Source organism: Dreissena polymorpha, chromosome 1 (assembly GCF_020536995.1).
Source record: "Dreissena polymorpha isolate Duluth1 chromosome 1, UMN_Dpol_1.0, whole genome shotgun sequence".
Classification (NCBI taxonomy): domain Eukaryota; kingdom Metazoa; phylum Mollusca; class Bivalvia; order Myida; family Dreissenidae; genus Dreissena; species Dreissena polymorpha.
The window spans coordinates 100445042-100472373 of record NC_068355.1 but is presented as its reverse complement, the minus strand read 5'-3'; the positions used below and the strand labels follow the sequence as shown (position 1 = coordinate 100472373).

General features: G+C 35.8%; 1 protein-coding gene across 4 annotated transcripts in view; it reads left to right on the top strand.

Moving 5' to 3' along the window:
- The window catches only part of LOC127842559 (thyroid adenoma-associated protein homolog), an 82456-nt gene that overhangs the window by 20305 nt on the left and 34819 nt on the right, over nt 1-27332 (top strand). Inside the window, exons 4-17 of one of the 4 annotated variants that reach the window (XM_052372122.1) lie at nt 1606-1799; nt 2209-2290; nt 3279-3469; nt 5619-5710; nt 7196-7437; nt 15200-15265; nt 18117-18234; nt 20575-20647; nt 21130-21329; nt 21663-21815; nt 22632-22734; nt 23752-24281; nt 24590-24673; nt 26621-26750. In XM_052372122.1, coding sequence (XP_052228082.1) covers nt 1606-1799; nt 2209-2290; nt 3279-3469; nt 5619-5710; nt 7196-7437; nt 15200-15265; nt 18117-18234; nt 20575-20647; nt 21130-21329; nt 21663-21815; nt 22632-22734; nt 23752-24281; nt 24590-24673; nt 26621-26750 — 2258 coding nt within the window. The other 3 variants (XM_052372131.1, XM_052372136.1, XM_052372140.1) reach the window with 3 other exon arrangements.

The following is a 27332-nucleotide window of genomic DNA, read 5'->3' as shown; positions in this document are numbered from 1 at the left end:
ATGGTATAACTTTGGTATGCTTGGACCTAGAGTCTTCAAACTTGACATGAAGGTTGGCCAGGATTAACAGATGACCACTGGTCATTTCAAGGTCATTCATTTGAAGGTCAAGGTCACTGTGACCTTCAATATAAAAAATGTTAAAGTTCTTATAACTTTGGTATGCTTGGACCTAGAGTCTTGAAACTTGACATGAAGGTTGGCCATAACTAGTTAGTAACCACTGGTCATTTCAAGGTCATTCATTTGAAGGTCAAGGTCACTGTGACCTTGAATGTAAAAATGTTAAAGTTCTTATTTCATGGTATAACTTTGGTATGCTTGGACCTAGAGTCTTCAAACTTGACATGAAGGTTGGCCAGGATTAACAGATGACCACTGGTCATTTCAAGGTCATTCATTTGAAGGTGAAGGTCACTGTGACCTTCAATATAAAAATGTTAAAGTTGTTATAACTTTGGTATGCTTGGACCTAGAGTCTTGAAACTTGACATGAAGGTTGGCCAGAACTAGTAAGTAACCACTGGACATTTCAAGGTCATTCATTTGAAGGTCAAGGTCACTGTGACCTTGAATGTAAAAATGTTAAAGTTGTTATAACTTTGGTATGCTTGGACCTAGAGTCTTGAAACTTGACATGAAGGTTGGCCAGAACTAGTAAGTAACCACTGGACATTTCAAGGTCATTCATTTGAAGGTCAAGGTCACTGTGACCTTGAATGTAAAAATGTTAAAGTTCTTATTTCATGTTATAACTTTGGTATGCTTGTACCTAGAGTCTTCAAACTTGAAATAAAGATTGGCCAGTACTAGAAGATGACCACTGGTCATTTCAATGTCATTCATTTGAAGGTCAAGGTCACTGTGACCTTCAATGTTAAAATGTTAAAATTGTTATAACTTTGGTATGCTTGGACCTAGAATCTCAAACTTGACGTAAAGGTATGCAAGCACACTTAGTTGGCACTGGTCATTTCAAGGTCATTCATTTCAATGTCATTCATTTGAAGGTCAAGGTCACTGTGAACTTAAATGTTAAAATGTTAAAATTGTTGTAACTTTGGTATGCTTGGACCTAGAATCTCAAACTTTGCTCATGCCTTGAAAAGTACTTACATTTCATTTTGACCTTTGAACAATATTTCAGTAATTTAAGTATTGCATTGACAAAAACACGAAAGGTACTTTCCTGTCATTTAAATCAAAAATCCGGCTTCAATGCGGTCATCTCCGACCGCGGAACTCTTGTTTTTTTCGAATTGGCAAAACACACCTGTGTTCAAAGCTCCATTGTCAAGGTCCCACTTAAATTTCAATGGTCAAATGAGAAACATGTATCTAGAAAATGTTTTAAAGAAGCAAATTTGATCAAAAAGATAAGGTTGGTAAAAGTTGTGCTTAAGTTATGTACTTAAGTCTTTTCTTGAAAATTGAGATGCATAAATTAAACTATATATTTAAAATCTGACAACAGTATTTTTTCTTCACATTAGAATGAATTGCTGTACAGGTATCAAACTACATATATCCAGTTATTCTGTTTGTTACTTGTTCTTGTTTATGAAAGGCAATTTGTAGATCAATTAAAAAAACACACTATTTCAGTTCCTTTCAAAATCTTCCCAAGTCTGTTCAGGAAGCAGTAGTTGAGCCAGCAATACTAGATGGTTTCAGGCACATGTTTGAGCCTACACAAGGCAGGAGCTCATTGAGTGATGCAGTTTTATCTTTGGAAGAGATGGTTCCACTAAGGCACAATGTTGACACCATATCAGCAATAACGGAAAACTTCCATCTTGGTATGACATGTTTGTAAACACATACCATTGTAAAAACATTTTCTGTTGTCATGTCAAGAATAATGTCATTTTCTGCCCAATCACAGTTAATTTGCATTTCTTATCAACAAGATGACCTATCTTGAACAGAGCTGGCATATTTTTTCAGAGATGGCAAATCAATTGCATGTATTGCCTTTTTTTTTCCGGAATTTATTATCTAATTTATCTCAGAGAATGAATTAACTAAGTGCTCTTTATTGTCAATAACGCACAAGTAAAACCAAAGTGAGATTTTGCCATTCCTTAGTATGTATTAATAACCACCTAAAAAAGGTTGCATGTTTTTCCACAATGTTATCTTAATGTAAATAGTCTTTATAATGCAATATGTCCCAGGTAGTGATATATACTCTGCCTTCAATTGCAGGTATTGATTGTGCAGGTGTGCTATGCCTAGAGATCCTTCACTATCTCACACAATTGGCTCAGACATTCTATCAAGTCTATAGGTAAGATATGAATACAACTATCTCACACAATTGGCTCAGACATTCTATCAAGTCTATAGGTAAGATGTGAATACAACTATCTCACACAATTGGCTCAGGCATTCTATCAAGTCTATAGGTAAGATGTGAATAAAACTATCTCACAAAATTGGCTCAGGCATTCTATCAAGTGTATAGGTAAGATGTGAATACAACTATCTCACAAAATTGGCTCAGGCATTCTATCAAGTGTATAGGTAAGATGTGAATACAACTATCTCACAAAATTGGCTCAGGCATTCTATCAAGTGTATAGGTAAGATGTGAATACAACTATCTCACAAAGTTGGCTCAGACATTCTATCAAGTCTATAGGTAAGATGTGAACTAAACTATCCTGAAATGACACAGCTGATGTTAAATATATTGTTTAAAAAATCAATTTAAGTTGAACAATTACAACTGTCATCTGCTTAGAATTTTGTACTTTTCTTGTAAATTTGATAATATCTTAATATCAAGAAAAGTATTACATTTTAATTGAACTGTGCTCTGCAAAAATGGGTTTTAATGCATGTGCGTAAAGTGTTGTACCAGACTAGCCTGTGCAGTCCGCACAGGCTAATCAGGGACGACACTCTCTGTCTAAACTTGATTTTCATAATGAAGACTCTTCCTTTTTACCAAAAGCTTACCTTGTGTGCGTTTGCACAAGCTAATCTTGGACGACACTTTGCCCACATGCATTTAACCCTCTTTACACAAAGCACAACTCCTATTAAAATGAAGTTTACCTGCCAGTTAGTTTTTCATTGACTATATGCTGTGATATTTATATCCAGGTCTACTTAGGTCAAAGCTTATCACGTAATGGTTTCATGATTATGTTCCATGTTATTGTTCTTACGAGACATGTCCTTGGAACCAATTAACCATAGCTTTTTTGAGAGACTCAAGACACTGTAAACCAATCCAAAACTTCAAAAGAACACTTTAATCTGCTTCATAGTCCCAGTTTATCACCCCTGGGCCAGAATGAGGTTATGCATCATTGCCTTGAGGCAGTCAAGCTGACCAATCGGATCTGCCAGAAGACTGCGGTCACCTTGGAAACCAGGATGAAAGAAGATGAGGCATTGTCACAGTTAAGGAACATAGCCAAACAATGTATCTCAACAGATATAAGCATTCTGAAAAGCGGTAAGCATGCACATAAAGCATGTGTTCATTCAACTCCTTATGGAAGGCACACTTTAGATCAAATGTGCTGGTGATATTCAATTTTTTTTCTCATTACAAAATGATGTAAGTTACTGTGAAACCATTATATATCGTCAGGCATTAATTTTCGTATATTTCGTCAGTCGACCGATTGACGAATTCAAGCTCCTAACGATCAATTATGTCCCATATTTGAACAACTTAAGACTGAATCGCCAGAGGCATGAGGCACTAAAATCCAACGTAATCCACGCATACATACTCCGTCTGTTACATAATAATGATACAATAATGGGGAAAAATTACTGATCACCTGCTAACAAAAGGCTAGTGCATTGACATGTGACAAACAGGCCCCACCTCCTGCAAGTGACTCTCAAGTGTCCTTCCTCTTTCCCCACTACGATTTTTCGCAACCGCAATATATTTCGGACAAACAAATCGGATATTGACTGAAGCCTTTTTTTCAAAGTGAGGAATTGGCGAATTTAAGTGCTGACGAAAACGTCATTTTTATAAAAATGACGAAATTTCGTGCTGGCGAAAATAAATGATTTCACAGTAATCAATTGTTGAGTTGTTTAACACATATTTAAATATTTTTTATGCACCCCTTCGAAGAAGAGGGGTAATATTGCTTTGCACATGTCGGTCAGTCTGTCGGTCAGTCTGTCGGTCCGTCCACCAGGTGGTTTCCGGATGATAACTCAAGAACGCATGGGCCTAGGATCATGAAACTTCATAGGTACATTGATCATGACTCGCAGATGACCCCTATCGATTTTGAGGTCAATAGGTCAAAGGTAAAGGTCACGGTGACCCGAAATAGTAAAATGGTTTCCGGATGATAACTCAAGAACGCTTAGGCCTAGGATCATGAAACTTGATAGGTAGATTGATCATGACTCGCAGATGACCCCTATTGATTTTCAGTTCACTAGGTCAAAGGTCAAGGTCACGGTGATCCGAAATAATAAAATGGTTTCCGGATGATTACTCAAGAACGCTTATGCCTAGGATCATGAAACTTCGTAGGTAGATTGATAATGGCTGGCAGATGACCCCTATTGATTTTCAGGTTACTAGGTCAAAGGTCAAGGTCACAGTGACCCGAAATAGTAAAATGGTATCCGGATGATAACTCAAGAACGCTTATGCCTAGGATCATGAAACTTAGTAGGTACATTGATCATGACTCGCAGATGACCCCTATTGATATTCAGGTCACTAGGTCCAAGGTCACGGTGACCCGTAATAGTAAAATGGTTTCCGGATGATAACTCAAGAACGCTTATGCCTAGGATCATGAAACTTGATGGGTAGATTGATCATGACTCGCAGTTGACCCCTATTGATTTTCAGGTCACTATATAAAAGGTCAAGGTCACGGTGACCTGAAATAGTAAAATGGTTTCCGGATGATAACTCAAGAATGCTAATGGCTACGATCATGAAACTTCATAGGTACATTGATCATGACTTGCAGATGACCCCTATTAATTTTTCTGGTCACTAGGTCAAAGGTCAATGTCATGGTGACCCGAAATAGTAAAATGGTTTCCGGATGATAACTCAAGAACGCTTATGCCTATGATCATGAAATTTCATAGGTACATTGATCATGACTCGCAGATGACCCCTATCGATTTTGAGGTCACTAGGTCAAAGGTCAAGTTCACAGTGACCCAAAATAGTAAAATGGTTTCCGGATGATAACTGAGGAACGCTTATTCCTAGGATCATGAAACTTGATAGGTAGATTGATCATGACTCGCAGATGACCCCTATTGATTTTCAGGTCACTAGGTCAAAGGTCACGGTGACCCGAAATAGTAAAATGGTTTCCGGATGATAACTCAAGAACGCTTATGGCTAGGATCATGAAACTTCATAGGTACATTGATCATGACTGGCAGATGACCCCTATTGATTTCCAGGTCACTAGGTCAAAGGTCAAGGTCACAGTGACAAAAAACTTATTTACACAATGGCTGTCACTACAACGGAGAGCCCATATGGGGGGCATGCATGTTTTAGAAACAGCCCTTGTTTCATATTACTTTACAGAATGATTGAATATGAAATGCTTTTCTAACTAGAACATAATTATAAGGTGTATTTTATTCAGATGGGTTCCTCATTGACTGTAAGACATCCAGTGCAATGAACATCTGCCTCATGCTAAACCATGCTGGGATGGAGGAAAAAGTGTTGGGACTGGTAATGTACAACCATTTTTCTTTTAGAGAGATAATTATTCATCTGGTTGGGTTTGTTGATGCCCCCTGAAATAAATGATTTTAAACATAAGAAGAGAAGAGAGTTTTTTGTCACCTTTTTGGGAATGGGGATGGGTCCCTTAGGAGTGGTAAAAATTGTGGCGTGTTGACCGAAACTTGGAAACTAGTGTTATTGTTGTTTGGCTAAATTTTCAAAATTGAAAGTGTTTTCAATATGATAATTACAAAGTTTTAACTTTTACAGCTAGATACGAGATACTTAATGTTGAGATACAATTTTTTTTTTTAATGTTCAATTGATAATTTTTAAGTCCTATTTGGGGAAAAATATATACTTTTTCCTTTTGGGAATGTGGCCAGTTACCAGCCCCGACTTTGAACGAAAAAAAATACTGGTGGAGTTGTCTCTTATGAGCATTCTTTTTATCCCCCTGGCAAAGGTGGAGGGATATAGAATTGGTGTGTATTCGTATCAATGATGAGAGGTGTCATTTACAAGGACCATAACTACATTTTCTTAAATTAGAGTTATTGTCCTTTGTTGTTTTTGTATTGAATGTGTAACTTTTTAGGGCTATTTCTCATACTTTATACGCTACAAGATTTCAATATAAAACTGCATAGGTGTATAGATATCAATGATTAGAATTGCAATGCATAAAAACAACTACCTTACAGTTAGGATTATACCATATATAAAGGCATTTGCACCCATCTAATAACTAAATTTATTTGGCAGAGATATCAATTTTAAAAAAATTGCTTGTTTTGAACAATGTCTATTGTCAGCGCACTTCAACAGACTGAATACTCAGATTTAATGCAATATAATCAGGATATCTAACCGTTTATTAAGGCCATGAATGTCTTACTCAAAGACCTAGCGGCAGGTTTTGCCAGCCTGGAAAATTATAAAAAATCAAGTAAAAACGTTAGTTATGCTGACAATTGCATAATTATTTTATTACCAGACTCACTTAATGACCTGTAAATGTTGAAACAAGCAGGATGGCCCTTTAACTTATTTGAAGACAAGATCTTTACAGCCCTTTTAGTTATATGTAGACAAGAAATTTACAGCCTTTTTAGTTATTTGTAGACAAGATCTTCACAGCCCTTTAAGATATTTGTAGACAAGATCTTTAAAGCCCTTTAAGATATTTTTAGACAAGAAATTCAGGGCCCTTTAAGTTATTGTAGACAAGATCTTCACGGCCCTTTTTGTTATATGTAGACGAGATCTTATTGGCCCTTTTAGTTATTTGTAGAAAAGATCTTCACGGACCTTTTAGTTATTCGTAGACAAGATGCTCATGGCCCTTTTAGTTATTTGTAGACAAGATCTTCACGGCCCTTTAAGTTGTTTGTTGACCAGATCTTCACAGCTCTTTTAGTTATTTGTAGACAAGATCTTCACAGAATGAGTTTATGTAGGAATATTTCACTTTAATATTTTCCTTTTTAGTTCTCTCACACTGTGTTCAGTCACATTCCTGTGCTCCGAGATACTGGTTCCCCACCCCCATCATGGCTGGATGGTGTCGGAATGGATCAGTTGGCACAGGGGGACTTGACCAGCACTAGCTACCTGTGCTTCATGTATGGCATGCTTGCTATGGTACCCATGGAAACCCTGCTCAGTCTGGTTGGCAACAGGGTATTCTTGATGGATTGCATGCTACCAGAGTTGTTTGATCTAAGTGAAAGGTAATTGAACCAGCAGATGAATTGCAATAATGTTTCCTTTATGTCTGCTGTCTAATTTGAAGTGCAGTGGATGCGATTGTTCTAGTATGTGCGGTCAGGGACCATTACATACTGTCCCTGTTACAATGAAAAAAACACACAAATATATAAAGAATGACAGGTTAGTGCTGATTCTCATTGAATAAATCAGGCAAGGCTGAACTTAATTTAACGGGCAGATTTGCTTAGATAAGTTGACTGGTTATTACATTATCATTATGATTATAACAGTTTGCAATGAAATATGGGCTTTTATGCCTCCGTTAGGGTGGCATATAGCAGTTGCAGGCTTTCTACTGGTCCCTACTTTTCCTACTTTTCCCTACTTGTCCCTACTTTTTTTTCTTAACCCTACTTTTCCCTACTTTAGTTCTTAACCCTACTTTTCCCTACTTTTTTTTTCTTAACCCTACTTTTCCCTACTTTTTTTTTCTTAACCCTACTTTTCCCTACTTTTTTTTTCTTAACCCTACTTTTCCCTACTTTTTTCAAAAATAGCCCTATTATCCCTACTTTTTCATTTTGCAAGTAAAATAAATAAAATGTAAAATGGAGGCTTACATGATTATACCCCCACAAACGAAGTTAAGGGGGTCTATAGGAGTGAACTTGTCGGTCGGTCTGTGTGTCGGTCCGTATTAAGTGTCTGCTCTCTAATTCAAGTAGTTTTCATCCGATCTTCACCAAACTTGGTCAGAAGTTGTATCTACATGATGTCTAGGCCAAGTTCGAACATGGGCCTTGCGGGGTCAAAAACTAGGTCACGGGGTATCTTAGTGCGTTTTAAACATTCAGCATGTTGTCCGCTCTCTAATTCAAGTAGTTTTCATTCGATCTTCACCAAACTTGGTCAGAAGTTGTATCTAGATGATCTTAAGGCCAAGTTCGAACATGGGCCTTGCCGGGTCAAAAACTAGGTCACGGGGTCACTTAGTGCATTTTAAACATTCAGCATGTTGTCCACTCTCTAATTCAAGTAGTTTTCATCCGATCTTCACCAAACTTGGTCAGAAGTTGTATCTAGACGATCTTAAGGCCAAGTTTGAACATGGGCCTTGCCGGGTCAAAAACTGGGTCACAGGGTCACTTAATGCGTTTTTTAACATTCAGCATGGTGTCCTCTTTCTTATTCAAGTAGTTTTTATCCAATCTTCACCAAAATTGGTCAGAAGTTTTATCTTGATTATGTCTAGGGCACGTTTGAATATGGGTCATGTCGGGTCAAGAACAATGTCACAGGGTCACTTAGTCCGTTTAAAACATCACAATGTTGTCTGCTCTCTTATTCAAGTTGTTTTCATCCAATCTTCACCAAACTTGGTCACAAGTTTTATCTAAATTATCTCTAGGACAAGTTTGAACATGGGCCATTCTGGGCCTAAAACTAGGTCATGGGGTCACTTAGTGCGTTTTTTAACATTCAGCATGGTGTCCGCTCTCTAATTCAAGTAGTTTACATCAGATCTTCACCAAACTTGGTCAGAAGTTTTATGGGGATGATCTTAAGGCCAAGTTAGAACATGGGCCTTTCTGAGTCAAAAACTAGGTCAAGGGGTCACTTAGTGCGTTTTAAAAATTGAGCTTTCATATTTTGCATACTTGTTTACCAACATGACCCCAACCTATAAACAAGAGCAGACAACTCTATCAAGCATCTTGTCATAATTATGGCCCCTTTTTCACTTAGAATATGCAGCAAATGTTAAAGTTTGCGTACTACCCCAAATATTTTCAATGTCCCTTGACATATTGCTTTCATATTTTGCATACTTGTTTACCATCGTGACCCCAACCTACAAACAAGAGCATACAACTGTATCAAGCATTTGACAGAATTATTGCCCCTTTTATACTTAGAATATGCATATTATTGATAAATCTATGTTAAACTTTGCGTACTACCCCAAATATTTCCTATATCCTTTGACATATTGCTTTTATATTTTGCATACTTGTTTACCAATATGACCCCAACCTATAAACAGGAACAGACAACTCTATCAAGCATTTTGTTATAATTATGGCCCCTTTACCACTTAGAATATGCAGCAAATGTTAAAGTTTGCGTACTACCCCAAATATGTCCCTTGACATATTGCTTTCATATTATTCATACTTGTTTACAATCATGACCCCAACCTATAAACAAAAGCATACAACTGTATCAAGCATTTTGACAGAATTATTGCCCCTTTTATACTTAGAATACCCGGTATGCATATTATTGATAAATCTATGTAAAACTTTGCGTACTACCCCAAATATTTCCTATATTCTTTTACATATTGCTTTTATATTTTGCATACTTGTTTAACAAAATGACCCCAACCTATAAACAAGAGCAGACCACTGTATCAAGCATTTTGACATAATTATGGCCCCTTTTACACTTAGATAATTGAACATTCTGCTTTAATTGCCATAACTTCTTTATTTATGATCACATTTTATTATTTCTTTGACAAAACAACACTTACCTGAATACCACAATGGATTCCACCCAAACAATACCCCACGCCCCTACCCAGAATCCCTTCCCCCCCATTTTTTTTTTAAACATCATCTAATAAATTACCCCACCCTGCATTATACCCCCTCTCACCCCCCCCCCCCCCCTACTCCCCCCTACCCCCCCCCCCCCCAAAAAAAAAATATTAAAAAAAATCCTTTATTTTTATTTTTGAAAGATCGTCTAATAAATGAGCACACCCCACATTATACCCCCTCGCACCCCCCCCCCACCACCCTCCCCAATTTTTTTTTTCCTTTTTTATTTTTGAAAGATCGTCTAATAAATTATTGAACAATTTCCCCATGATGGCTTACGTTATACTGTCAAGCACTCGAATAGTCCAGCGCGATATCCTCTGACAGCTCTTGTTATGAAAGTACAGGCATTTGACAGTTCTAAAGGGAAGTAATTAGTGAGATAATCTTAAAAAATCATTTGGCAGGCACACTAGGTCATTTTTTTACTAGGGAAGTAATATTTTTCCATTATCAGATTTTTTTAAGTAACCTTTTCAGATTTTTAGCTGATTTATGGTATGCAAGTCTAAATACATGCGCTACAGATTAAGTGTGAAATTCATTCCGGTTTATTGACTTTTGGTGAAAATATGGGCCTAGACCTTAAAGCCACATACCTTGAAATGAAAGTAAATATTTAAGTATAAATAAGAAACATATTTTATCTATGCCAGTTAGAATATATCTGGTGGTTTCAAAATAAGAAACATATTTTATCTATGCTAATAAGAATATATCTGGTGGTTGACAAGGTAGAAATCCATCTTTTTTGCGCTTTAAAACTGAACAATAATCGCGTTTGTTGAAATGGACGTATACTTATAGAAATCCTACTTTCGGTTTTAAAAGCGTCACCGTTTGAAAAATAATAAATTACTTGCTAACTAGGTGATAGATTTAATTGTATCTATGCCAATTAGAATATATCTGGTAGGAATCCGTCGTCTTTATTGCGCTTTAAAACTTAAAAATAAGCGTGTTTGTCAAAATGGACGTATACATATAGAAATCCTACAAAATAAAATAAAAAATTGCTAACTAGGCTATAGATTTAATGACAATTTTGCTTACTTTCAAATTACATCTATGAGTATTGATTAACATGTATTTTATTTCAAGATGTGTGGCTTTAAGAATTTTCAAAATAATAACTGTTTGCCGAAGGTTTTTTATGCAAATCTCTCATGTATTGATTTTTAGTATGTGAGTCTACCTATATGACCTACATATGAAGTGTGAAATTCTTTCTGGTCAATTGATGTTTTGCAAAGTTATGGTCCTTGGACTTAGAAATATTTTCTATATTAACAGTTTTTGAGGTTTTTTATGCAAAGCTTTTTTTTATATTGAGCTCATTATTGGTTTGTTAATCTATCTACATGCCTTACACTGAGTTACAGATGAAGTGTGAGCTTCGTTTTTTTTTTTGCTAATTTATTGGCCTTGATGTCCCCTCAGGTTTGCGCTCTGTGTGTCTGTCAATCTGTCTGTCAGTCCATCAGTCTGTCACACTTTTCTGGATCCTGCGATAACTAAAAGTTCTTCATATTAATTTTATTCATGAAACTTGAAACATGGATAGATGGCAATATGGACATTATGTACGTCATTTCATTTTGTTCCTACGTCAAAATTATGGTTGCTATGGCAACAAATTAAAAAATCTGACAATGGTGGAGCAGATAGGGGACAAATATTGCTTGCCAATAGTCTTGTTTACTCTAAAATAGCTGTTGTGGTACTCGAAAGTGCAGTAGGGGGCATTGTGTTTCACAAACGCGGCACTTGTTTGCTATGAATATTCATGTATGGAGACACTTTTGAAATGCAAAGTGATATTGGCATTTTCAAGGTTACTACTGTTATGTTGAAAATACTGTATTAATATTATTAGTTGAATATCCTATGTAGTGAATTTAATCTAAGGACATTTATTTGATATCGTATGTTGTATTTTTTCATGTTTTCTTTTTCCAATAGTAAGGTCACTGCACCAGTGGCCCAGATGATTATTTGGGAAATAGGGTTTTCACCCATTGATTTTGAAAAATAGGATGATTTCATTTTTGAAATAGGGTGAAATGAGATATAAAAATACATACCGTAAAATCATTGCCGCTTTACTTCTGTTGAAGCTGCACACTTGTATTTATTAAATAAAACTGTAAAATCATCGTTAACTTTTTAAAATGAACTGATGTTTCATAACATCTTTAATCGTTGACACTGTCCATAATATAAACTTGAAACTTTAAAAAATTATAACACAAATGATTCGACACTTATTGGCTTTTGCTCTCTTGGTTTGAAAACGTTAGTGATCGACTGATATTTTGGCGCAACAATCGCGGACGTCTTTCAACATCTCTTAGACATTTTATTTTGCATGGTAATAGAAGCTGAAAGTACAGACGCTTTACAAAGACATGCACAATGAACGACAGATTAAGTCATATTTAAAACACATGTATGTCGTCGTAAATAATTTGGTCAGATGCTTTATTTAACAATGAAATCTAGTCTGCAGAGCATTTGGATAACTTTGACTGTTTTCCTGCTCCGTCATCCAGGCGCTTGCTGAATGAAAGCGTTGCCACATTACGATAATAATTCCAAAGAGCAAATACCAAAAATGAGCAAAGCATTTTCGATCGAAGCTATTGTATCGTACGCATCAAATTTGACGAATTTGCATAAAAGTCAAATCGGTTGTGTTTTCAATACGCATGATATTGTCTTTCTTTGCGTTTTTAAACATTTTAATAGGGTGAAAGACACATATACGCAGCTTATCTGGGGCACTGCACCGCACTCTTAAGTGCAGTTTGATGTTTATATGAAGAAAAACCTTATGTGACTAATGACGGTTAAAAGAAAAGGTTCAATATAACCTTTGGTTTTAGATTGTGTGTACATTTTTATGCCCCCTTTTTGAAGAAAAGGTGGCATATAGTGATCGGACTGTCCGTCTGTCTGTCTGTCTGTCCATCTGTCTGTTTGTCCGTCTGTCTGTCTTTCCGTCACACTTTGCGTTTAGGTTTCGAAAAATGCTCATAACTTCTATGTCCCTTGAGATATAACCTTCATATTTGGTATGCATGTGTATATGGACAAGGCTTTTCCATACAGACAAAAAAATTTACCCCTGTGACCTTGACCTTGAACTTAGGGTCCGCGTTAAGGTTTCCAAATCTGCGTTTAGGTTTCGAAAAATGCTAATAACTTCTATGTCCTTTGAGATATAACCTTCATATTTGGTATGCATGTGTATATGGACAAGGCCTTTCCATACCCACAAAAATTTTCACCCCTGTGACCTTGACCTTGAACTTAGGGTCCGCGTTAAGGTTTCGAAATCTGCGTTTAGGTTTTGAAAAATGCTAATAACTTCTATGTCCCTTGAGATATAACCTTCATATTTGGTATGCATGTGTATACGGACAATGCGTTTCCATTTGCACACAAATTTTGACCCCTGTGACCTTGACCTTGAACTTAGGGTCTGCGTTTAGGTTTCGAAATCTGTGTTTAAGTTTCGAAAAAAGCTCATAACTTCTATCAAGCGTTTATAGGGGGCATAAGTCATCCTATGGTGACAGCTCTTGCTTTTTTTTTTCTTTTGTCTATTGGCTGTGTACATTGTATTTTGTTTCTTTTGTCTATTGGCTTTAGCCAATGGACTTTATAACCACAAATCAAAAAGAAGTCTCGTCGGTTAATTGTAAAAATGCAGTAAAAATGCACCGGTGTAGTTGGATGTTGGCAGAAGAAATATATAAGATAAATAAATTTTCTAATTCTTCAATTTTTTCACTTAGAAACTTTTTTTAAAGATTTTCTTCTGAGAATATTTCTATCAACATTTTTATTGAATTTTTCTTAGACCATTTTTAGTGAAAAAACTTTCTGAGAAAATAAAACAAATTTAGTTCGTAAAGCATACTGTAATTACCAAAAGCTTGGTAACATTTACTATGTGTTAACTATACAAACGAAGTAATCACATGATGGTCAAGATGGTGATGTCCATGCAGAGTCAGTTTTTTTTGGCTGTTCAATATCCTTTATCACTTGTATTATTTATTAAAATGTGGCTCGTTTTCCAGCAATATCAGCAAGAAAGTTTGTAGAGTTTATTTTGCGTTAATATTTTGCTCTTCAATCTTGACTTTACTTGCTGCAAAATTTCTTACCAAATGACCTAATTACAGCTTTGCTCAGAAAATTTTGCTGGGAGTAAAGTCGAAATATAAAGCGAACTTTAATACAAAATAGACATTAATCATCTTTGTACTGATAAGGCTCGAAATTGAGCTTCATTATAAGATTTAACAAAAACAATAAAGCTTATAACATGGCGAAAGTATCTGTCTCAGGACAGCATGGACATTGCCGTCTTTACTATCACTTGATTACCCCCTCTGTTATACATATTATGTTTCGCTTAAGGGGGGAAAAGTTTGGATGGCAAAAAAGCCAAACTGGTAGCGCATCCACTTACAGATCAAGTAGGCGGCTTTTTAAATACTGGCGACTTAATTTTGTTTTGTTTTTCAACTTCTAATCTTCTATAAAAATAAGTTTAGTCTATACAAAAAACATTAAAGATTTGTGAGGGATTGTATCTAACGACATGTAAAAAAAATGCTGAAATCTGTTTACAATTCCATTTAAAATGTGGATGAGAACAAGATTTTGATCATATAACTGTAGCTCCACAACATGTTTAACTGTAGCTCCACAACATGTTTTATATATGCCATAATTCAAATAAATACAATAAATATGTTCCTGACATTTTTTGCTAGCTTTTTGCATACTCAGACTCAGTTATGTTATGTGTTTTTAACAAAGTAAAACAAGAAAATAAATCTATATAACTTTGACCATAGCTTTCGAATGAAAAAGCCGTTCGGTCTCATGAATAGTAATGATGTAATGATAGCCTTAATTAAAACGGGCATTGAGACTTTTATTCAGTCAACTGTTCATTAAACATTTACTTCAGTAGAAACTTCCTTGTATCTTGCCAATAGACTTTAAACACCATTTGGGCATTCATTTACTAATGTAGGCATAGGGGTATGATAAAATCTTATCAACTCAATCAGGCTCAAGTAGGATTAATTGCGATCATTTGGCAGTACTGTGGTTAATGTTTCTTCTATAGAAAAAGCTGTTCTCTCCATTACAGGTGCTCAGATGTAGGCAGTAAACTACTGGCTGCCAAGTCCATCTGTCTTTTAACCCAAAGAGTCAGGTAAGCATTATTATATTTATTTCTATATCATGATACTCATAGGCTGTCAAAGAGTGTATAATTTCCCAACATTCCTGTAAGACTAGTGACAGCAAATCCTGCAATCGTGACCAGTCTTTGTCCGTCGTCCGTCCGTCTGTCTGTTAACATTTGTTCGTAAACACTCTAGAGGCCACATTTATTGTCCGATCTTCATGAAACTTGGTCAGAAGCTTTGTCCCAATGAAATCTCAGTAGAGTTCGAAGCTGGGTCATGCCGGGTCAAAAACTAGGTCACTAGGTCAAAAAAAAGAAAAAACTTGTAAACACTGTAGAACTCACATTTCATGCCCAATTTTCATGTAACTTTGTCTATATGTCTGTGTAAATGATATGTTGGTTGAGTTCAAAAGTGGTTCTGGTCCATTGTAAAACATGGCCGCAAGGGGGTGGGGCAGTTTTCATTATTTGGCTATAGAGAAACCTTGTAAACACTCTGGAAGTCACAATTTTTGCCCAATCATCATGAAAGCAAATCAAAACATTGGTTTTATTGATTTTTCGGACGAGTTCGAAAATGGTCCAGATCGGTGAAAGAACATCATCGCCAGTGGGCGGGGCATTTTTCTCTATGTATATAGTGAAAACATGTGAACACTCTAGAAGTCACATTTTTTGCCCAATTTTCATGAAATTTGGTCAGAACATTTGTTTCCTAGATACGAGAGTTGAGTTAGAAAATGGTTGCGGTCAGTTGAATGACATGGCTGCGGGTGGATATTCGTCTGCTTCGCTATTGCAAAAAATGACGTTTTTTCCCAAAAATCTGAACAAAATTTGCCCAAAAATGACCAAATTTTCCCAATATAGCCAATAAGTTTACAATGTCATTTTGCCTTAATTTCGTACGAGTGCCGATCGAGCTTGTCTAGTCGTCGCCGAACGACAACTGACTTAGATATTGTTCGCGAATGTAGCTGATTACGATTTAACGTTGCTATCCACACATCTCTCTCTATATTGCGGAGGATACCGACAATAGTCGATGTTTCCCGATTGTTAACGCCTGTTTCTACACACGTTCAAGATGGCGGCAAGCAGACGAGAAATTTGAAATGAGCAGTGAAAATGATAAATAACATTCAAATTAACTATGGATATCATATGGTTATTAGGGAATAATTTTATGCGTGTGTCATTTAACGCAAAATATGACGTTTGAGATAAAAAACAACATATATTTATTAGAAATCTTCACAGTGAATGTGCGGAAATCAGTGTTGGGATATCGGAGTAAGTCTACTCACAAAAATAAAGCATTTAAGATAAGTAGCGTTTGAAAAGGAAGAGACAAACATGATTTGATTGATATGTTATTGGATCTGTGTATAATCAGATTCATATGCATAATCTGCTTTATTATGTTTGTCAAGCTGTACAATTTGCTAAATTAGCATGGAACTGAGGATGTCAAGTGCAAGATATTGAAAGGTAAACAAATGAAATATATTATTTTAACTCTATTTAATGCATCATTAAATAGGAAGAACACTAAAGCGTGTTTGTTTATATTTGCAAATGTTTTCACCATTATATGATATTTATTTTTAAAAACATGCTGAATTAAATTCATACTCTTAAAGAGGTTATGATTAAATGGTATATTTAAGAATTTATAGATTATTGCAAGTTTAATATGCATGTGGAAGCATATTAACTAACTTGTATTCATGGTAAGAAGACATTAAAGCAACACTTCATAATATAAAAATGCTGTCAAACATGAACTTAGCAACTTTAATTCTGTTCTTATAATCATATTTATAATGTTTCCCAATTTCATGGTTTATCGCGCTATTTTTCCCAATATCATGGTTTATCGCGCTAATTTTCCCAATCCAAATGACAGAGGCTGTAACAAAAAAAGCAAACAAAATCACTGAATGGTCCTGATGGGTCAATAAACTTGGCTGCCAGGGGGTGGGGCAGTTTTCCTTATGTGACTATACAGAGAGAAACCTTGTGATCAAACACTATAGAAGTCACATTTTTTGCCTAATCATCATGAAACTTAGTCAATACATTTGGTTTTATTGATTTCTTGGACAAGTTGGAAAATGGCTCAGATCGGTGAAACACACTCTTTAGCTCACCTGATTGCTCAGGTGAGGTTTTAGGATTGGTCTTTGTCCACTGTCCGTCCAGTCCATATTTGGTTTGTAAACACTCTAGCATTCACATTTCTCAAGCATTCTTTATCAAAGTTGCTGAAAGATCTCAGTCAAGTTTGATGATGAGCAAAATCACATAATGAATGCCATAATTATTGCCCTTAGATTGTCCAAATTTTCATTATATTATACAAAATCCTTGTAAGCAAAGTTTGATGTTTGGGGGGTCAACTCAAAATATAGGTCACCATTTCAAATCTTACAAAAACAAAAACACTCCCTACGCCAGAGTTTTGGTTCAATAATGATGAAACTTGACCAGGATGTTTGTCTGGTCAATATCTAGGTCATGTTTGACATTAGGTAAAGATTGAATGAACTGACTCCTCTCAGGTGAGCGAACTAGGGCCATCTTGGCCCTCTTGTTGTAGAAAATCTCTGCTAACCCTTACATAATTATGTTATGGTTTTTAAATCAAAATATGTGCTGGCTATATATACATTCACAATGTTTGTCATATTAATTATTGTCTGTACCATTTAAAATATTTTAAAATGTCAAATTAATATTCTGCTTTCTCTGGATAAAGAATTACCGCTTATGAATGTTTAATCAAGAGATCAAAGCGCAAGGTCACAGGGACCACTTTGCTGCAATTTGGGGAAGGCATTCGTATATTTTTATCAAATTCTGTTTACAGAGAGCACCTTGAAGTGAGAGGTAGTTATGAGGACTGGCAGTCATGTTTCCATGGTAACAGTGTTGCTCTCCAGTCCTGCTTACAGTTTGTATTCACCGCCTGGGAGGATGCACTCGATGTAAGGATGTGCAAATGTTTTCTATGAATGAAAAGTTGTTAGAATCTTCAAACCGAATGTGGGCATTCCGCTAACTTAGCTCCAGAACAACATATTAGTCATATGTGTTGAGTCTAGAGCTTTATGACATGACTCATTTTCACTGCCTCATATTTGAATAGTTTTTATGCTCTCCCAAAAAAATTTGGGAGAAGCATATAGTCGCTGCTTCGTCTGTCCATCCGTGTATCTGTGTGTCCGTCCATGCACAATTTTGGTCCCGGCTATTTTTCAGCAACCAATGACTGGAATTCAATGAAACTTTATGGGAAGCTTCACTGCCAAGAGGAGATGTGCATATTATCAGCGGGTTCTGGTCGGATGATTTTGCACAGAGTTATGGCCCTTTGAAATTTTCCATTAACTGTACATATACTAGTAGTGCAATTCTTGACCAGGCTATTTCTCAGCAACTAATGACCAGAATTCAATGAAACTTTATGGGAAGCTTCACTACCAAGAGGAGATGTGCATATTGTCAGCGGGTTCTGGTTGAATGATTTTTCACAGAGTTATAGCCGTTTGAAATTTTCCATTAACTGTACATACATGTATACTGCAATTCTTGTCCGGGCTATTTCTCAGCAACTAATGACTGGAATTCAATGAAACTTTATGGGAAGCTTCACTACCAAGAGGAGATGTGCATATTATCAGCGGGTTCTGGTCGGATGATTTTTCACAGAGTTATGGCCGTTTGAAATTTTCCATTAACTGTACATATAGTGCAATTCTTGTCCAGGCTATTTCTCAGCAACTAATGACCAGAATTCAATGCAACTTTATGACAAGCTTCACTACCAAGAGGAGATGTGCAAATTATCAGAGGGTTCTGGTTGGATGATTTTTCACAGAGTTATGGCATTTTGAAATTTTCCATTAACTGTACATATAGTGCAATTCTTGTCCGGGCTATTTCTCAGCAACTAATGACCGGAATTCAATGAAACTTTATTGGAAACTTCACTACCAAGAGGAGATGTGCATATTATCAGCGGGTTCTGGTTGGATGATTTTTCACAGAGTTATGGCCCTTTGAAATTTTACATAAAAAATTATTTTCCCCAATTTACTGTGCCCTCAAGACGTTTCCTTTTATCTGAATATATAAGGCAATATTGTGACAAAAAAAAACTTTAGGGAGCATCACCTGTCTCCGACGGTTTCTTGTTTTGTTTAACTGCTCACTTAATAGTCTGAACTATACTACTCACTTGAAAGTCAGTGTCTATGAAATGTTTCAGTTGGGGTAGACAGGAAACATCTCCATATCACTGTTTCTATGACACTTATTTGACTGTAACTTTACAGGTCTTCAGTCATATTTTGTGAGGTCCCTAATGCAAGAGGAAATTCAGGTTTAAGTTTGCATGTACATATCTCTGTAAAAGCTAAGTTGAATTTCACATAGAGCTATGTTTTTGTGATTATCATGCAAGATAACTGACCAAGACCCTAAATTCAGGCTGGCAATTTTGCAGAATTATGCACCTCATTGTACTTAAAATATTCAAGTTAACCTTTGCTTGCAACAATGCCATATCACTATATCTATGGCAGATATTAAAATAAACTTAACATATGTGTTAATGGGTCTTTATTTACAGTGACGACCATTACATTGCCATTTACTTAACACCTTGAACCATTTAGCAGATTTTGCCCCTATTTCTAGGTGATATGCAGTCCTAACATTTTGTTTTATTTGGGATCATTTGGGTCAAGGTTAAGGTTATTGTTACTTAAACAAGATTAAAAACTTTCACACATTTACGTAAGTTAAGAAGGAGAAATCATTGCATCTTGCATGCAGGTCTTGTTGGGTCATTGTCATTATTAAGAAACAGAAAAATTGTTACCAGTAAATAACTTTGGTTCAGATGGAAATGTTTTGCTGTAATTGTGTGCGTAATAAGCTTATCTTAAGGCTTTGGTTTCAACGTTAATTTAATTGAACTAATTTGTTAAAAGATGAAAATCTAGTTTCTTGGCCTGATCTGATTTGAATTTATAAATGTTTAGCATAAGGTTTACATATACTACTGACTACTATAGACTTTTAACTTTGTTGCCATCATGTTAGAAATTTTACATCATGCTATAAAAGTAGAAGAACTGCCAAATGCTCTGTCCTGGGACTGCTTTTGTTTGAGGTCAAGCTGGATCAGGATAAGAAAAAGTACTTTTTGTTAGCAAAAAAATGCTGATTATCATATATTTAAGAAATTTATATTGCTTTATTATTGTGTTTTTTTGGCCAATGAGCAATCCTTTAACACATATTCTGGTATATGTTTTCAGGCTGTTCGTTTTGTTGTGAGGGATATCTTCCAATCTGTAGTGTCTCTGCACCTCTGGTATCTCCAGTCTCAAGGTTTGCATTTTTTAAATTCAACATTTAAAATTTTGACTTCAAACAGAGCAAAAATGGCACATCATACATGTTCCCCTCATTTTAAAATGGCAATGTTTTTAGAGATTAAAAAAAGGTGTTATGAAGCATCATTTTGGTAGATAATTTGTTTGGCAGTCTTAATGTTATGTTGTAGTTTTTAATACAATTTATGGTCATTTGATATTGAATACAATTTATGGCCCTTTGATATTAAATAAATCAGTTGACCTTCATTACATACATCCATGCATGCACACCATTCATCATTGATAAAACACTTACTTTCAGATATTAATGTACCAGTCCTTACCACCCAAAAATTGCCTCAATAATCTTAAGGCTTTTAATCAATAAAGCTGAATTAAACAGGTGTTAACTTATCAAGTTTTTCAAATAAGAGCCACAAAAAATTGATAACTCATACATATGGTGTCAGCAGTAACATGTAATATTTCATGCAGGTCAATGTACACAGGATGATGAATTCTTGCACAATCTCTGCCTGACCATCCTTCATGATGTCAGCTGGTCATGCAAAGGCAAATATGGCACCCTGTCTGTTCTGGTCAGACATCTTGGAAGTGCGAGGATGTTGGCGTGGGATTCTGGGATAGCCATGCATGTCATGCAGCAAATGCAAGAACATACTCTGGCATGTTATGTAAGTAAGCCTGGGTTCATAGCATGTTTATTGTGCAAAATTATGTTGATTTCAGTTAGACATGCAGGAATATTTGCACAAATCATGAAGCTTTTGAAAAGCTCTGTATTTTAGTTTTCTTATGCCACTTGATTTACTTTCAAATGTGTTCAGTTGTAACACTTAAGACTGTACATAGTAATTACCAGTATGAGCGAAACAAAATAGAAAATACACTCATTTTTAATATTTATCTTAAAAAAAATAGTGAATTAAATTCACTTGCATAAACTTGTGAATTATATGTTTGTCACCAATCAAGATTAGAGTTGAAGCCAGCTTTGTGTTTTTCAGGCCAGTGAGCTCTATGAGTGCTTGTTCAGATGTCACATGGCTGAGCTGGACCAATCAGAATCTAGCAAGGTCACATGGTTCACCCAGTGGGTGGTTCCAGTATTGGAGACGCTCTGCCAAAAATCAAATCTTCAGAAAAAGCACACTATTGAGGTATTTTAGACTTATATCATTTCCATGTAAAATGTTATTTTTTATGCCCCCGGTAGGGTGGCATATAGCAGTTGAACTGTCCGTCAGTCCGTCTGTCTGTCTGTCAGTCTGTGTGTCCTTCTGGAAACTTTAACATTGGCCATAACCTTTGCAATATTGAAGATAGCAAGTTGATATGTGGCATGCATGTGTATCTCATGGAGCTGCACATTTTTATTGGTGAAAGGTCAAGGTCATCTTTCAAGGTCAAAGGTCAAAAGAAATATCAAAGTGGCGCAGTAGGGGTAATTGTGTTTCTGACAAACACATCTCTTGTTTATAGATGTGATTGAAAACTAAACATTCACATTGTGTATCTTTAATTTTCTTTGTTTTAACTTCAATATGATATAATTTATATTTGTCATAATTTTTGTTGTTGTAATATAAATAATCATCATTAAGGTGGTTTTTTTTGTTGGCTGTGGCATCCACTTTTGTTTATTTTTAATATTAGTTAGACTTTATATATGATATTTATGGATAGATATATACAAATCCATATGTTAATTGATATTATTCAAGGGGAAGTGTAGTACTCAATAACTTTTACTCTGCATCAGATACTCTTGGGCTGTTTGTTTATGTTTTGTGTATACTGTGTCCAGGGCATAGCTCTCAAGGCCATAACATTGATTAAATGAATGGAGCATGATTTTGCATTGTAGATCTTAGTGTGGAGAAGTGAAGTGCTCATGAAACATAACACTGCATTAACTACTTAGAGGTCTTTATTCTTAATTTTAATTCATGCAATAATTTATCTGCAAATTTCAGTATGTGTTACCGCGGCTACTGAAGTGTGGGGAGAATACTCTACACAGGATCATATCACACCTCACCCAGCTGGTAAACTCTGCAGACAAGCAAACCAGTTCTGGTGAGTGAAGCATGATAGTAGAAGACAACTATGAACAAGTTTTAATTCACATAATCACATTTTTGATGTTTTAATTTCCAACACTTCATACAGAAAATGTCATCTACTTTCTTTGGTTAGTTGGGCTTTTGCCATTCCCAGCAGTATTTCAGTCATTTTGCAGCGGTCAGTTCACAAACTAATTTTTTTCTAGAAAAGTTATGGCCAAAGAAAGGATTTCATGACCAATCCATATGCAAGTGATGTGACTGGACTGGGGATCAAACCTGTGAACCTAGATAACTCTGCTAACCGGCCTCTTAAATAATCATGTGAAAGAAAGTCTTACTGACCCTAAATTAATGTTATCATGTGTAAATCAAATTATAAAACCAAAAAAAAATCTTTTAAATGTTCATTTCTGTTAGTGGGTTATCATGATGTTCTATACAGGCATGTACATGTACATCTGCGTAAAATGACGTTAATAGAATAGCCTTTGCAGTCTGCACAGGCTTATCAGGGGCAAGGCTTTACGCCTTGACTGGATTTTTGTAGAATGGAGACCTGAAACAAATGCTTCCATAAAAACGATAAGTGCTGTCCCTGATTAGTCCAATGCCTACTGCACAAGCTTATCTGGCTCAACATATACACACATGCCTTAAGCCCTTCAGTGCTGGAACCGAATTTTGAAGGCCTTTGCAAACAGTTTGGATCCAGATGAGATGCCACAGAACGTGGCGTCTCATCAGGATCCAAACTGTTTGCTATTCTGATAGTATTCTTTGAAAAAAATCGAAGAAAATGCTAATTTTAAAAATTCAGCAGACAACATTTTAGCAGACGACAAATTTCCCAGCATGCAAAGGGTTAAGCCCTGTTTTCACAGAGCGTGGCTGACATACTTGTAAAAACTGCTAAGGATGTATTTATTTTTCTCATATCAGTCATTGTAGTATCCTAGCCTTTGTAGCATTTTCAACAATTTGTAGATTTGATTTCCCAACTTTTATAGCCTAAATTGTTCTATTTCAGAGACCCAGTTGGGTGCCCTGATATTGTGCCTGCGGCGGGCCCGAGCCCTTGGGATGTTAAAGAAGGGGGGCTCCAGTATGGCAGTTGCTTTGATGCCAAGGCAACAGAATGCCATAAAAAAGCACACTGAAATCACATCAACCAATATGGAGGGACCTGGTACCTTAGATCTCCAGACTGATGAAACAGTGGAAGCAATTAGCAATGAAACTGAAAGTTGTTGCAATGTTGATGCTTTTAAAAGTGTCAGTCAAAAAGAAAATGCAATGATTTCTGAGATTGAAAGTGATAATTCCAAAGGTGACTGTGAGGTGTGGTATGGTTTGGTGACTGTGCAAATGTTAAAGGATGCACTGGTATGCAGGGATGAGCAAGTGAGGCTGGACACATTCGCTCTGTTGTGTGAGAACCAGAAGACCTCTGAGGTGGTTGTGATGTCAGAGTTGAGGCTCATTAGGAGTTTCATACCAGACAATTTTAACAACCAGAACCCCGCCTTCCGTCAACAGTTTGTAGCACTGTTGAAGAAGGTAGCCTTGGCTTTCACATTGTAAATGCTTGAATCTGTACATTAGTTGTCATTTTGAATAATATTGTTCTATATAGTTAAGTAAGACAAAGGCAACTTTTTCTTGTTCTTTTTTTATCAATAAACTTTTCATGCAATTGCAAACATAAAACATTGAAGAATTTAATTTTTTAATGTTTTTTCATTTACTGAATTGTAAGATGCAAAGCTTAGCTGTGCATGCCTTTTTCAATGTTATATGACAATCTATTCACAAAGTTTTCAAACCTTGACAGTTCTTGACTACAAAGCATTCATGTCTGAATTCAGTTGCTGTTACGCTTGAAAGAGAGTGGTGGGGCGTTGTACAGACAGAAGAACAAGAACAGTGAGACTGGTATGAAAAGCTATCAGGTATATATGTCTTCACTTTTTTCACTTATTGAGTTTAATGATATGATGTAATAAGTATCTTATTGATATTATTTCTGTGCAACAGAATAATTTGAATGATCTTGGAAAGAGTTGTAATGAATGCTTTTATATAATATCAAAGTGTTTGAAATGTTTCAAGTGACTGTTGTTTAAAGTCAATACAGTCATTTATTAATACAATCTTGATCATCTTGAATGTTTATACGTAAACAAAAGTTTAACACATGCTACAGAAGCAAGACAGAAATTATAGCACAATGTTATTTATTCATTATTTTTATAATTCTTTTATTTCATCCTTTAATGTCACAAATATGGATACATTTGAACCAGGGCCCCAGACAATTATTTGGAAAAAGGGTTTTCAACCATTGATTTTGAAAAATAGGGTGATTTTATCCTTGAAATAGGGTGAAATGAGATATAAAAATGCATAACGTAAAATCATTGCCGCTTTACTTCTGTTGAAGCTGCACACATTGTATTGATTCAATAAATTTGTAAACTATCATCATTAACTTTAATAAAATGATGTTTCATAACATCTTTAATTCTTGAAACTGTCCATAATATAAACTTTAAACATAAAAAAGATAACACGAATGATTCGGCACTTATTGGCTTTTGCTTTCTTGGTTGGAAAACGTTTGCGATCAACTGATATTTTGGCGCAACAATTGCGGACGTCTTTCTACCTCTCTTAGACTTTTTATTTTGCATCGTAATAGAAGCTGAAAGTACAGACGCTTTACAAAGACATGCACTATGAACGACAGATTCAGTCAGATTTAAACGCATGTATGTTGTCGTAAATAATTTGGTCAGATGTTTTTTAACAATGAAATCTAGTTCGCAGAGCGTTTTGATAACTTTGACTGTTTTCCTCGTCCGTCATCCAGACGCTTGCTGAATAAAAGCGTCGCCCCATTACGATAATAATTCCAAAGAGAAAATACCGAAAATGAGCAAAGCATTTTCGATCGTAGCTATTGTATCATATGCATCAATTTTGACGAATTTGCGTAACACTCAAATCAGTTGCGTTTTCAATACACATTATATTGTATTTCTTTGCGTTTTGATTAATTTTAATAGGATGAAAGACGCAGATAGGCAGCTTATCTGGGGCACTGATTTGAACATTCCTTTTTTAACAAGTTCAAAAGATGTGGCCAACCGAATGTACAAGAACATAGTATCACATTGTCAGATTGTGTGGCACAATGCAAAAGTACTTGACATACCAGAAGCAAAACAATTGAGTGAAAAACAAGCAAAAAAGAATAAATAGAAGTGGCCACTGCCTTATAGTGACCAAACCTTATAGTAGCCAATTTAATTGATAGAATTTCAATGGGTTTTTTGTTTACTTTTTTATGGGTTATATATTTTATTTTATCACCATTTTGCTAACATACACTGTAACTCCAATATAACGCGGATGACAGGGTCCAAGCCATTCGACAGTGTTATAAACGGACAGCGTTAATTTTTTTTAGCTCATTTATTGCAGGGGGCTATAAAAACAGGTATAGTATAGTCTATAATATAGGTCCTGTTTATTGCCATGCTTTTTTTCATTCGCCAAAACATGCATATAAACCGAATCTTTTCAACAACAGTATACATATCGGTTTTCGAATGTGCACATTTATTCAATAATCCAATAAAATTACAACATCACTTACAAAAAAATAATCTTAAACATTTATGACGATAAATATGTTTATGAATTTCATAAACACAAGCATATCATGTATACACCATTTTTTCAGAAGTGTAAAGATTACAGTGCATTATAGGGCGGAGCTTTCATTGGGCGAGTGAATTTAAATTTAGATTCAATGCATTGTATCTATGTTAAAAAAAGAACATATTTGTGTTGATTCCTATATTATTCCTATGAGCAATCTTGGTGTATGTCAGGATTTCCTTGCCTGGCTGTCAAGGGCAATGTTGGACAGTCTGTATCCTGGGGCATCGTTTGCCCAGAGGTCCACCTGTCTGTCAGGGCTGGGGCTTCTACTGGACCTGTATGGACCACTCACGGACATTAGTAAGACCTAAATGAAAATGTGTTTTTGGTTATCTGAAAACCTACCCATAGACAGTTCTTTCCAATAAACTCATTTCTGTTTTTAGCTCACCTGAGCGATAGCTCGAGGTGAGCTATTGTGATCACTCAGCGTCCGGCGTCCGTCCGTCCGTCTGTAAACAATTTGTAAACATCTTCTTCTACTAAACCATTGAGCTAATTTCAACTAAATTTCATGTGGAGCCTCCCTAGGTCATGGGAAAAAAGAATTGTTAAAAATAATTTGATCGCATAACCAAGATGGCCGCCATGACCATATATGGTAAAAACCTTAAAAAATCTTCTTGTCAGAAACCGCTCATCAGATTTTCAAAAAATTTCACAGGGATGACCTTTGAGGGCTCCCCTGAAAAAGTTGTTCAAAGAAATTTGATTCGTCAAAAAACATGGCCGCAGGAGCTCGTTGAACTTTGCATGTTTATTCGTTTTTACCTATTTTGTGAAAACTTTCAAAAATCTTCCACATTTTTTGTCCGATCCTTTCCAAATTTGCACAGTGTCTTTATATCAATGAGGACACGAACCCTACAAAAAATAAGCATT